A 13,217-nucleotide genomic window follows, 5' to 3' on the forward strand; every position below is an offset into this window, starting at 1 on the left:
AGACATTTTCTTATGTATATATGTCAGGTTAGATTTCAGATTATTTTCTTGTTTTTCTTAGGTATATTAGTAAAATCATTTGTCAGGTTAGATTTCAGATTATTTTCTTGTTTTTCTTAGGTATATTAGTAAAATCATATGTCAGGTTACATTTCAGATTATTTTCATGTTCTCATGTCCTTTATTTCATGTTAAGTATGCTTGAAGGGTTTTTGTATTTGATGAAATGCAAAGCTTTATTTGTTACGGTATAATCTTTATTAAATATTACACAGCACCAGGCACCATATGCTATTTCCCATGTGCTGATGACAGGCATTGGGTCAGACATGAGACATTATAGACCATTGTGTGCAAAATAAGTAAATCAAGAGAAACAAGGAATTAAAAAAAATAAACTCACTTATTATATTCTATTTGGTAATAGCATTGGGCTGGGAACACATTTGCTGATCTTCAGTGAGGGAGTGAATGTAAAATAATGATTGGAAAATAAGCAATTATTGTTGTCATATTAAGGGTCTACTTTGTTGTTCGTGAATAATCTCAGACAGTCTGTGCAACTGACCCATCTACCATAGGCAAGCAATCGCCCCTGCAAGTTCACTGCTGCGCGGCGTTGCCAAACTAAACACAGGGCAACGTTGCCATATGTGCAAAGTGACGGAACTGGGCAGGAAAAAAAATTTCGCGCCCCGCCCAGGGTAGTACTACTGATAAGATAACGGGAGTCTCAAGAAATAGCCTGGATTCCAATTTCTCTCCTCAGCCTTGGTAGCTGGTTACACATCTTTCTGCCTCACACATCAGAGGGCATCAGGCTGCCCTCCTTACACAACACATACATCCAAATTATATCACATTGCCTTAAATCAGCTATCCCCTCTCCATAAAACACCGATCTTGCCAGTCATATCATACACATTCCACAACACATCCCTGCTCCCCCCCCCCCCATAAAAAGAACCATGGCTGCTGCTATACTGGGAATTAGTCTGATGGTTTCTCGGAGGACCACCACCGGCTGGGCAGGGTCGTCTGCACAGGGCCCTCCCAGTCGTCATCAAACCACTGTGCCACCTTCAGTGTTGCGGTGCCCCCAAATTGCTCGTCAGTGCAGTAAAATTTCTTCTGCAATATGGGGGGACTTCATCATCAACCTCCTTTACACAATCTGATATAAATTTCCAAATCAACACAGCAGTTTCTCTGAACCAGGACCTTTCTAAAATTAATCAATGGGGACAAGCAAATCTGGTCTCATTCAATGCTCAGAAAACTAAATACATTAATTTCTCCAGCAGGAAAAATCTCTCAGACTCTCACATAATTTTAACTGATGTCAATATTCCCATATCCACTACAATTGATATATTAGGTGACACACTAAACACCAACCTAAGCTATACAGCTTATGTTAAATCCTTTGCTAAAAATGCTTCTAAAAAATGTGGACTTCTGTACAGAGTTAGTGAATTCTTCACTGACGGGCAGTTGGCCACAATATACAAAAGTCATGTGCGTTCTCAGATCGAATACTGTTCTCCACTATGGAGTGGATGTGGAGCGGTTGCACTGAGGCAGTTGTACAAAATTCAAAATAAAGCCATTAGATTAATCAATAATCCTGCCATTATGCAGGACCTTCCTCCATTATCAGTACGTAGAGATGATGCTTCTTTGGCATTACCTTACCGATATTTTTACCGTAAGTGTTCTGACGAACTTGCTTCAGTTGAGCCTCCCCTTCACATTTTCTCCAGAAATACTCGGGCAGCTGGGAGTGCCCATGAACTCACACTCTCTCCCCCGCAATGCAGAACCTTTGCTTATCAAAATTCATTTATCCCAAGAACTACTACTCTCTGGAATTCATTTCTTAGGAGTTCCTTCCCACAAACATTTCATCCACTTTTTTTTTTATCCAGCTATTATAAATAATTTATGAATGGAGGATGCCTTTCGGCACATCGACTTGTGTTTTTTTATTTGTTTTGTTTTTCCTTCCTCTAATCATTGTCTCTTTAAAAAAAGTATAGCATCTTTACTCAGCGGTGTATTGCTAGACTACACTGCCAACAATAACTACAGCACACACATCCTCCACTACCCCACCTCCACCCCAAACCACTCACCCCCACCACCGTCGGTCTGACACAGTTGCCAGACACTGTGAAGCTATCGCTGTTGCTTCGAGTTATCTGTTTGCGTATTTACGGGGTGCGATACGAAGACACGGCTTTTTTGGCTGACTATACCTGAATATTTCTTGTAAGACGTCATCCTAATAAAAGGTAAATATTAATGTTTATAGTGCATGCAATAAATAATACTTGTATACGGGATAGTTTATATATTACACATCTCAATTCTCGTGTGTTGCTGGCACGGTTCAGCTTGTTGGAGTGAGGATTGCAGCTATAGTTTGGTCAGTTTATGAAATTACTAATCAGCCACCAGTATAAGAATACAGCAATACTGTATGTTAAGAAATAAAAACAATTTTTCGAAGTACTGTTTCGGTGCCAAAGTCTGAGGTAAACTCTTCATCCTCTCGTGATCGAGACAATTCTAGTAGCCTACTGTATTCTACAAGCGCTGAGGGCTCGCTGGCTTCACCCTAAAGTCTCAGTTGTTTGCAGCTAAACAGGTTCAGTTTCAGTGATATCACAATTGCAACAGAATGGTTGAATCGCAACATAGTACTGGTGCCAGCGGTGCCACATTATACTGTTATTTAAATTTCAAGTGTCCATTTTGCGTGTTGAAAATGACCAATTTTCTGCTACTCATGTTTTCTCTGCGCCTACCAGATGTTTAAATTACACACACCTGGCTCAAAAACTCTGCAATTGTTTGCAATAGTTTTGGCACCATGACTCTCAGAAATGTTTATCGATTCCAGTGATATATACTATGCTGAGGAAAACATGGTTTCTGGACAGTTGACTATGAAAAATGTGGACCCTTTTTAACCGGGCCTCACGCCGCTAGAAATCAACAAATAGCTGCATTAACACCCAAACAACCTCCACTCGATGCATTGCGGGTAATAGAAGTCCAATGGAGACAATTGTTAAGGGCAAAAGATACCCTCTAGAAAATTTCAGTTGACATGAAATTGATTGGGCCCATCTTTGATCCAGTTGCAACCATCCTGCTAAGTTTCATCACAATCCTTCTTCCATTTTCGGCTTCAGTACACACACAGACAGACGCATGGCTAGGATGATTCTTTGTCAGAGTCTAGTTTAAGACAAGAGTAGTATTCTGTTCCAGTTAAATTAAGCTAAGAGTGAGTCACAGCAGCCTAATTTTATTATTGTTGCGGCCTTTGTGTTGTTTTATTACAGCTGACGTCCAGCAGAGAGTGAATCACAGAATAGGAATGCTAACAAACCTGCCAAGGGGAAAAGTAATGAAAACAAAGCAAAAACCAGTTTTTAATTAGGTCATGTATGCAGAGTGTTCGAATAGTCGCTGCAAATAAATCCAAGAGAAACTGGGAAATTCAAGTTGCATGAGTGACACTTGATGATCGGGAGTGAACGATCTCCGCCAGCAGAATAAGTGCAGACATAGCGAGGCCCAGAAATAGTATGTAAAAGGCGCCTTGCATGTGGTTCAGCCCGAGTGGAATATTTGTCCTCTCCTCCTGGAAGTAATAGAAGTACTGCATTAGCTAAAGCAAAGATTATGTATGAACAGTTATTGTGTACATCATGGTGATCTTGGAGTGACGCAATGAGAGCTGTTGAGAATTATCAAGTTTATTTGTTTGAAAATGCATATACAAGTATGGCGGACAAACAGTAGCCTATGTAGATGTTGCTCTCTGCAAACCTGCATAGTTAATAAAACTGGACAATAAAAATCTTTCTTTTGATGGACGGGGAGAGAAATGAGGGACATTTATACATCCGGGCAGCAGAGCGGTTGGGTTATACCGGTGGTATCAAGTGAAGGAGTTTCTCTCCGGCATCGGATTGTGCATACATAGCAGATTTTGAGAGTACAGTACTATACATGTTTAAGGACCTATCGATTGTGGCTCGCAGTGAGTTCCAACCAGAGGTAATGTGGATGTCCAGGGAATATAAGAGCATATGAGAGGACAACTTAGTATACCGGATGGCCCATGCTCCGCAGCTCCTATAAGAATGTGACTATGCTCCTAGAATTAGAGAGAGATAACAATGAAGAGTCTCCCCCAACCACCATTCCTTCCAGCCGAACCTGTCAGGAAAAAAGTGAAACGGAACATTGACGTGCAAATTCTATAGTAATGGAAGAAAGGAAAACAGAGACTATTGTAGTAAAATGTACAATAATCATCATCATCATCGTCATCATCATCATCATCATCATATAATCCTGTGTTGCTCCATGAAGAGCGTAGGAACCCTGGGCCAGGCAAATTGGTCCTGACATTTAAGATGAGGGTGACCAGCCACACTCATCCCTGAATGGCATTACGTGAGCAATAAACCTCAACCACCCCTTGGATATAAAACTGCCCAGGCTCAATCCGATTGGAGAACCTTAATTACCCATTAAATCACCAGGCACCATAATTTGGTTAGATGGTTACCACCCGGTGTAGTAAATGGTTTCCTGGTGGACAGACACACAGACAGATAGATACACAGAGGGATGGAAAGCTGGATCTATCTATCTGACTATCTATCTATCTATCTATCTATCTATCTATATATACACACACACACACACACACATACACACACACATACATGCATACAGACAGACAGACAGACAATAGATAGATAGACTGAGAAAAATAATGGAAAAATGTGCATTTCCCTTCTTCTTTCTAAACAGTGAGTCACAGTTACAACAGTTGCTCGATCGTAAGTACACGCCAGAATCCCAGCCCAGTTTTCTTACCTCACACCACATAAGTAAGGGAAAGAAATGACTTAAACAAATATCCTAAGCTCTTTCCCGTCGTACCTCACTACTGACGGAGAGCTCAGCATCGTAGTCCTCTGGCCTGGCCTTCGCCCTCACCTCCCTTACTCGTTGTTCAATCAAGTAATGTGTCCAGTACTCTATGAGACCTGAGTCCTCTACGTAGCGGATGTACTGACGAAAGTGCTGGTAAAATGGGGCTCCTCGCCTGGGAAATATTTACGTAAAATTGTGAGTGTTTATTCTTTTGGTAGCTATTAAACACCTCAGAGTTTTCTCAGAGAGAGAGAGAGAGAGAGAGAGAGAGAGAGAGAGAGAGATGCTAATGGATTTCATTTCTCGATTGACTTGATTAAATAAATTAATAATGGCAGCATGAATCAGAAGCATCAGACATTCCCTTAGCAACATTAACTCTCATCATCGAAAATAATGTAATTACTATTATTATTATTATTATTATTATCATTATCATTATTATTAGTAGTAGTAGTGGTGGTAGTAGTAGTAGTAGTAGTAGTGTTAGTATTAGTATTGTTATTATTATTATTATTATTATTATTATTATTATTATTATTATTATTTCTGCATCCCGACTGTCATATTCACCAGAACACTTCCAGTGTTCTGAAACTCTTCAGCCCTATTAACTGTTATCTTGGGTAGATTTTATTGATGACGTTTCTGTCTCTCTCTCTCTCTCTCTCTCTCTCTCTATCTCTCTCCGAATTGGGAGGGTGAAATACAACCACAGTTAACCCCACCACTGGTAAAGTGTTCTCTTAAGCTCAATAAAATCGCCCAGTGGTTGCAGCATTAAAGTACATTAGGTGTCATCGTAGTTAAGGAGTTAAAAAATTCCGCTTCCAATTAAAGAATTACACCCCTCACAAAAGACCGCGTCACTAAGGTTCCATGGTTGTGGAAATGAACACATTCGTGAGACACGGATGGATCTATTACGTTGCTACAACCATTAATATGTTGCTTAATGAATTTTTGAGTAATAATAAATATCAAGTAAAGTATCTGTAGCACCATCAGACAGTAGGTCACGTAATACAACGCTTCGTCCACTTTTCAAAATGCCAGGTGCTTGAATTGGCACGATACTTTTTGGACTGGTTTACCTTCGGGGTCAATAGTTTGTGTCAGATGGAAGTACAGTAAGCAAGGGCAATATATGTACCAGATGCAGGTATAATCGGAGACACACATGTCAGGACACTAAATTATTATAACACACTACATAATAGCTAGTGACATTTTTACTATTAATATGTAATTTAGTAGTTTCAAGAAAGTTGTGCCTAAGCTCGAGAGATCTGTTGGAAACAGCAATGCACATTCTAGCTAGGAAATTTCGCACAGAGCACACTATGGCACCGGATGGGAAACTCCACAGTTGTGGAAAGATCCTCCACACGTGCCCTCACTCATGACCCAACCAGTCATATGCAGGGGAAATTGAAGAGACATGGCAGAAGGGGTTAAGTGAGAGAAGAGGCACTGTGGATGAGGCAGGAGCAGAGGGCACGAGTTAGCTGGCATAAACTGCTCTCGCCTTAGTACTGCTCTTGTGAAGATAACTTCCTCGGGAGAATAAAACTGCAGTCAGACCCCAGACTCATCTTTATCTTTCTCCTGCCTTCCACGACAAGACCAACTTGAACATTCTCTCCTCTTAAAATCCCCACGATCGAACACATTTTTAGAAACACTTGGCAACAACTATGATAAATACAATCTGTGGTAACTGAGATGAATTACTCAAACGTCATTGACCCTCTGACATGCAAAATTTGACCGTTACTGTACCTTCTCTACATTTCAACAAAACTTTTCAGCCCGACTGAGGACTGCACTCGGATATCAAATGTTCTCTCGCCTCTCTTCGTCTTCTCTCCTCAGGCTTTGGCAATTAATATGTTGAATCCATAGCAACACACACACTGATAATTCACTGTCAGGTACTGCGGATTCACCATACTAATTTTCATAGACCATGGTAAAAGAAGCAGGAGAGGTGACAGGACTCTTGATGCCGAAATTACATCTGTTTCTTGCTGGGAAGAGAAAGAAGAGAGAATGAAAATCTTTTATGCTGCACTAAAACAAGGTAACAGAGAGACAACTCAAATGAATGCACCAACCTTAAGAACCAGCCGTATGCAAGCAAGATGGTGAACCTCTTCTTGCCGATGAAATAAGGTGTGCGACCTCTGGCGTCAGTGAAGCGAGACTTGACAGCAATGGTGACATAATTCTCCAGGGCAAGTAACGAAAACTTACCTCTTAGAATTTTCTTCATAGCAACGTCAATTACGGTGCGCTGAGGGAGAGAAATCCACTGTATATTGCTGAATTTCGATGTAATTTGCGAAATCATCTGCATTGCAGTTAGATGTCCTTTTGCAAAACTTCTTAGGAATCTGTACCTTACACTGGTTTCTTAGCCTTTGCATTACCAATATACAGTATATCCAAGTCACAGATTTGTTGAAGTATATAGATAAATTGAGAGATAGACAGATAGAGAGACATGGATTACATTAGACTAATAACATGAATAATACCCTGTTTATAATCATTTGTAACCAATGGTCTTTCATTACAACTAATATATATTTTTTATATATTATCATTACTTAAGGCACTGATGATATATATAGAAACATTCAATACCAAAAGCAGTGAGAAAAAATGTGTAAAGGCTACTAAGAAAACGAACTCGGCATCATATTTGAGGGATACTTTTGGAATGTTTCCCAGTTAAGTAATTAAATCCAAAACAAATCTCTGTAATTATCAGTTTAATAAAGTTTTGATCTAGTTTTAAAAAGCAGATTTTTGAAAAAAAGAATACTAGCAGCAAATATTAAGTACTGAGTGTATGTTTTGTGAGTATGCGCGGCAACATATATATCTGTATATATATATATATTTTGTGCTCGACTCTGGGCAAAGGCTTCACAGCCTGCTCTCAAGGCCCAGTAGTCCTCCTACTTATCATACACCTCTACGTGTCACCACTTTGGCGCTAACACCCACCGTCCATATTGAATACATGCTAGGGTTGTCTCATACAGGACTGGTGTATTGGTATTAGCGGGGGTATTTTAACGAAATGTCGGCGGGTCTTCTGTAGATCGGTAAAGTCTGCTTTACATGAAATTCAAATCCATAAAATGTTCCCTGCCCCAACGGGGATTTGAACCTGGGTCCGGTAGGACCGCAGGCCACCTCTCTACCGATTGAGCCACCGGCTCCCCCATCTTTATCTATCTGTCTATCTATCTATCTACCTATCCATCCATCTCTCTCTCTCTCTCTCTCTCTCTCTCTCTCTCTATCTATCTATCTATCTATCTATCTATCTATATATATATATATATATATATATATACAGTATGTTCTGTTTGGCTCAGCTAAATGGAGAAGCAGCATGATAAAAACATAGGCAATGATACTCTGTTGGAACCTTCCATCTGACCAAGCACATACCCCCGAATTCCCTGCACACCTAACCAAGAGCATAACGGCGCTCACCCCCCCCCCTTGTATAATACAGAGACATTAAAACTTAGACACTTCAGTAGTTTATTCATGGTAATAATGAAGTTATAAGTAAATATGATGAAATTATGAATCGTGCATTTTTTTCATTTAGCCTTCAATTTTTTATAATTACATAATAGGAAGAGTCATGAAACTTCATACATGATTAGGTATTCATATAGTCATTTATCATGAACAATTTGTAACTCGTAGGTTTAATAGTTGCAAAGTTTTAATAGAAAAATGCATTGATCCCTTCAGATTTCTGGCACAGGTCACACTGCAATCTTATTTTTTTTTTTACGTTTTCATTATTTTCATAAAAACCACTGAAGACGCAATATTCTACCTATCAAAAGGCAGCAGCTTACTATAAGACACATGACTATGTGAAATTTCATGACTCTATAGTGAATATTATTTGAATTATGACCCGGAAACGAAATCTCTATCCCACCGATTATTGTTGTTCCCAGTCATAATAATACTCTCCTCTGACTTAGTTAGGTGGAGGGTAAAAGAAAAAAAACATAATAAGCAGTCCCTTTTCAGAGTAATTCAGTGATCTGGCTTCTGATTCCTTCTTTCCTTCCATGAGCAGGGCTGGATCTATTACTCTGCTTAGAGAGACATACTGTTACTGTAAAACTGAAGCAAAGATCATGTCAGAAATACTGAAATGCAGCGTATATGTGATAAAGGCAACAGATACAGATCCACTTTTGACAGCTGCAGGAAAACTTGCAGAGTTGTAGATTTGCTCCATAGCATAAGACTAAGGAAAACTGATCGACCACACACATATTCACACACTATGCTACTATGGCATTGTAAAACTCAGAAGCATGGAAGTTGTACGAAATAGGCTATACTAAACTCAGCACACTTACATATGTAATAACGGGATTCATACGCATAATAAGTAGCCGCTATTACGCATGGTGCAGGAGAAGGATGCCTTCACGAGATGGCAATATACTCGGCCCGGTTATACGAATAAACCGCATCTCCCTCTTTGTCCACAAAAGGAGGATGAAAGGCCTCAAGAGAAGGGTAGCTTCAACTTGCGGTCCACTAAATTCACATCAAATGGACCTGGAGACCCCTGCCCCCCAAGAAGAAAAACAAATGCATTGCGTGTTCCTGGATAATACTGCTCTATTTCTGCTGCTCCGTCATTGTGTGATGGCCGAGGACGCCTTAAATTAAAAATTAAAAATGTTTGAGGTTAGTGACTTGAAGGATTTTTTAAAACACATCGCTCACTTTGAAGTGCATAAATTTATAAATTAGACCAAAACGAACAAAGAGAAAAAATGAGCTCAACTCCTGACACAAAATTTACATTGCACATTTACATTTGCTTCATATCTGTAGTTACAATTTGGAAGTCACTCCTCAGAGGATGTAAATTTCAATAATAGCAGATTGTTTTTTGTCCACTGCGATTTAATGTTTTTGTGTGTTCTATATCACGGTCTTAAGTATGATTTTATAAATTAAGTGTAGCAAATTATGAAAGGAATGAAATAATTACAATGCAAGGGTATATACGATAACATTTTAACCCCTTAACCGCGGGTTGTCACTTTCGTGACGCTTGGGAGCAAGGGATCATACCGCGGGGCATCGCTTTTGTGATTCTGTGTTATTTTGAATTCACCCGGGCTTTCAAGTGGGGGCTTGTATCATCTATCAGTACTGACAATGTCCAACACTAGTCAGCACTCCTAATCTCATCTGTACTCCCATCCATTGTTGACAATTTAGCCATTTCTCCCCGTTCTTGACTCCCCTCCCTACCCCCCCTCCATTACCCTATCCTCTCGCCTGCCCGGCCATGCTACGCTAAGTAAATCTTCCCTGGAATTTTTCACTGATTTCATCCATTGAAATAAGCCCTATGTCGTATTCTTATACCAAATAATATATACAAGAAAGAAATCAGGTAAGTGAGAGTGCCATACACCTGGAATTGGCTAATTATCACCTGACAACACGTCACGTGCACTCGTTCGCTAATGTTCGCTGTTTTTTTCCCCTTGAAATATGCCGTATAATCTATTTTCGTAATAAATATACATGTAGGGAGGGAAGGGAGAACCCTAAATGATATTTACATTCACCTGGAACTACCAAATTTATAATGTATTGTCTAGATTTCCTGCCAATCATATCAGTGCTAGACTTAGCTGTTTCAAGAAGTAATATTGGTAACTCTGAATAACCCCTAAAGCAGGCCTCTAGGCTAGCTGGCCTGGCCCCTGCGTTATCAGTGTAGTCTCATCTTCCGAAGTGAGAGGACGTATATTTCATCTTGCTGACTTCAAGGCCTTTTTTCACCCCCATGCAAATGGCTCTGTGACCTTTACCCCCTACTAAACCTCGTGTGGAAAGAGGTAAAGGGCTGACAATTGATAAAAGAGTGACTACGATCTTTCTATTGAGTAAAACAGTGCAAGAGGAATTGTAAATAATGTGTAAATAATGTGTAAACAGCAAGTGAAAGTAATGAATGTAAATATACGTGAACAATGGAAAACAGTTTTATAAGTTATTTCAAGTGACAGTGCATAACACTGTAAATAAAATAGAAATGTAAATAACGTAAATAAAATAGAGAACGTAAATAGAAATGTAAATGAGTAGTATTATAAGAATACGAGTATATACCCTAGGAGTAATGAAAGTGAAAGTTTCACTCTAGCATGTCTGAATGCTATGAGTTATGAGAGTGAAGATGAAAGTGACATTCACTCTCAATGCCAGTATACAGGACGAGAAAGTGAATGCTACGTATTTTACTGAAAGAAATTGAATCCCTACAGTGACAATAAACTAATACTACTGAAGGAAACTTATGGATAAAGACTGTAGATATATATAAGTGTTATATAGTAATAGAAATATAAAGTGTGAGGGGTTTTATGAATAATAAATGACAGACTACCATGAGCGAACTAGTGCCAGTGCGACGATCAGACGCGCTCGTAATTTCCATTGCTTTCACAGTGTTTTTTTTTTTTGAGTATGGATCCCAAACTACTTGAAAATTGTAGAATAGTGTTTATAGTGTTTGTATCTGGCTGTGGTAATCATATTACGGGTTGTCGGGAAGTGTAAAGTGGAGACTTCGTTACCCTACTTAAGAGGTCTCCACAAGTCCTACGGTAACCGACGAAGGCTCAGCAATCATTCCAGGAGAAAGCTGAAGGTATGTGCCATAAGCATATGTAATTTTATTATTCTAGGACTAATAACTGATTTTTGGCAAATATTTTTTGAAAGTCTGTCGGAGCCCAAATAAACCCGCGGCACACGCAAGTAATTGGTAAACAAGCCCGCGGTGTAGGGGTTAAGGCTAAATTCTTACCTCCATTTTCTGGTATATTGTCATCACAACAGGATCAGTGTGTTGAGCAAAGTATTCAAGAGGTACCCCGGTTAACATCCAAGGTTCAATGCCCCAACCCCAGCCAGGCGCTTGAACCAACTCCTCCATTGTCTCCATGGGTTTAGTTTTTCCCTGGACCGTAAGATGGGCGACAAGGGAGGACTCATACCCCGTGTGGATTATAACAGTGAACAGCAGCCACAAACCCACCAACATCTATTTAAAATACAGCAAATTGGTTACTTATTAGTTCTATACCTTATGGTATCATCATTTCTTATACAAATTTACAATGATGCACTAACTACTTAAAGATAAGCCTTTTAATTCCTTAACCCATACCAAGCTAGCGACATAGATCTACATCCCCCTCTAGAAAGCCACGACGTAGATCTATGTCCCCTTCTAAAACGCCAGTGACGGAGATCTACGTCCCCCTCTAAAACGCCAGTGACATAGGTACACGTCCTGCAGAATTGAGAAGTCATTGGAAGCAACCAAAGTAAAATAGAAGGTAATAACATATCTCGCTAACCTCTGACATTTCTCTGCAACATTTACAACACTGATTTAGGAGCACGGGAGGTGAGTGACAATCGTCACAGGCTCACAGTGGCTCTTCACCCTCAGTAACCTTGAAGACTTCAGATGTCGAGTGACACCAGCATGGCTTGATTCAACCAGCTTTCTGTCTTTGGTGATTACTTTTACTAATGCCAGGATCTTATGTTGATGTATTAAGCCCATCTAGGCACAAAAAAATCCAAAATCCGTTCCCAACTTACAGCCACTCTGCTCTCTAAGTAACCTTGAAGATATCAGAGGTTGTGTGGCACCAGCCTGACTCGATTCAACCAACTTTCTGGCATTGATGATTACTTTTATGTGTGCCAGGGATCTTATGTTGATGCATTAAGCCTATTTAGCCAGAAAAAGTAATTTAAAATCTGTTCACAAGCTCACACCCACTCTGCTCTCTCAGCAACCTCAAAGATTTCAAAGGTAGAGTGGCACCAATCATACTTGATTCAACCAACTTTCTGGATTACTTTTATTAGTGCCAGGGATCTTATACTGATGTATTAACCCCATTGGCTGGCGTAGAGGGTCATCTTTTTTTCTTTTTTTTTTCCAAGAACGCTATTGGTTAAAGGCTGACCACAATCAACCCCCCATCCACATCACTCTGTTCTCAGCCATTACCCTCCCACTCCTCTGACTTACATGTATCTCTGTACCCCATCCCACCATCTCATCCTCCATCTCCCCTTCCATCACTCCACTTCACTCTCATTCCCTCTTCTAGTACTGTAAGCCTCTTATTCTCTGGCCTCTG

At 39.8% G+C, this 13,217-nt stretch overlaps 1 protein-coding gene across 1 annotated transcript in view; it reads right to left on the bottom strand.

Moving 5' to 3' along the window:
• Nucleotides 1-990: 990 nt before the first annotated feature.
• Nucleotides 991-13,217, bottom strand: part of LOC145397130 (glutamate receptor ionotropic, delta-1-like) — a 41,854-nt gene continuing 29,627 nt past the window's right edge. The window contains exons 7-10 of the mRNA XM_080270329.1: nucleotides 11,861-12,097; nucleotides 7,083-7,261; nucleotides 4,972-5,137; nucleotides 991-1,131 (exon numbers count right to left, since the gene is read on the bottom strand). Of these exons, the coding sequence (XP_080126455.1) occupies nucleotides 991-1,131; nucleotides 4,972-5,137; nucleotides 7,083-7,261; nucleotides 11,861-12,097 (723 nt within the window). The remainder of the gene's footprint in view (nucleotides 1,132-4,971; nucleotides 5,138-7,082; nucleotides 7,262-11,860; nucleotides 12,098-13,217) is intronic.

The sequence above is a fragment of the Coenobita brevimanus genome, chromosome 40, assembly GCF_032717465.1.
Source record: "Coenobita brevimanus isolate Jiangsu-jjx chromosome 40, ASM3271746v2, whole genome shotgun sequence".
NCBI lineage: Eukaryota > Metazoa > Arthropoda > Malacostraca > Decapoda > Coenobitidae > Coenobita > Coenobita brevimanus.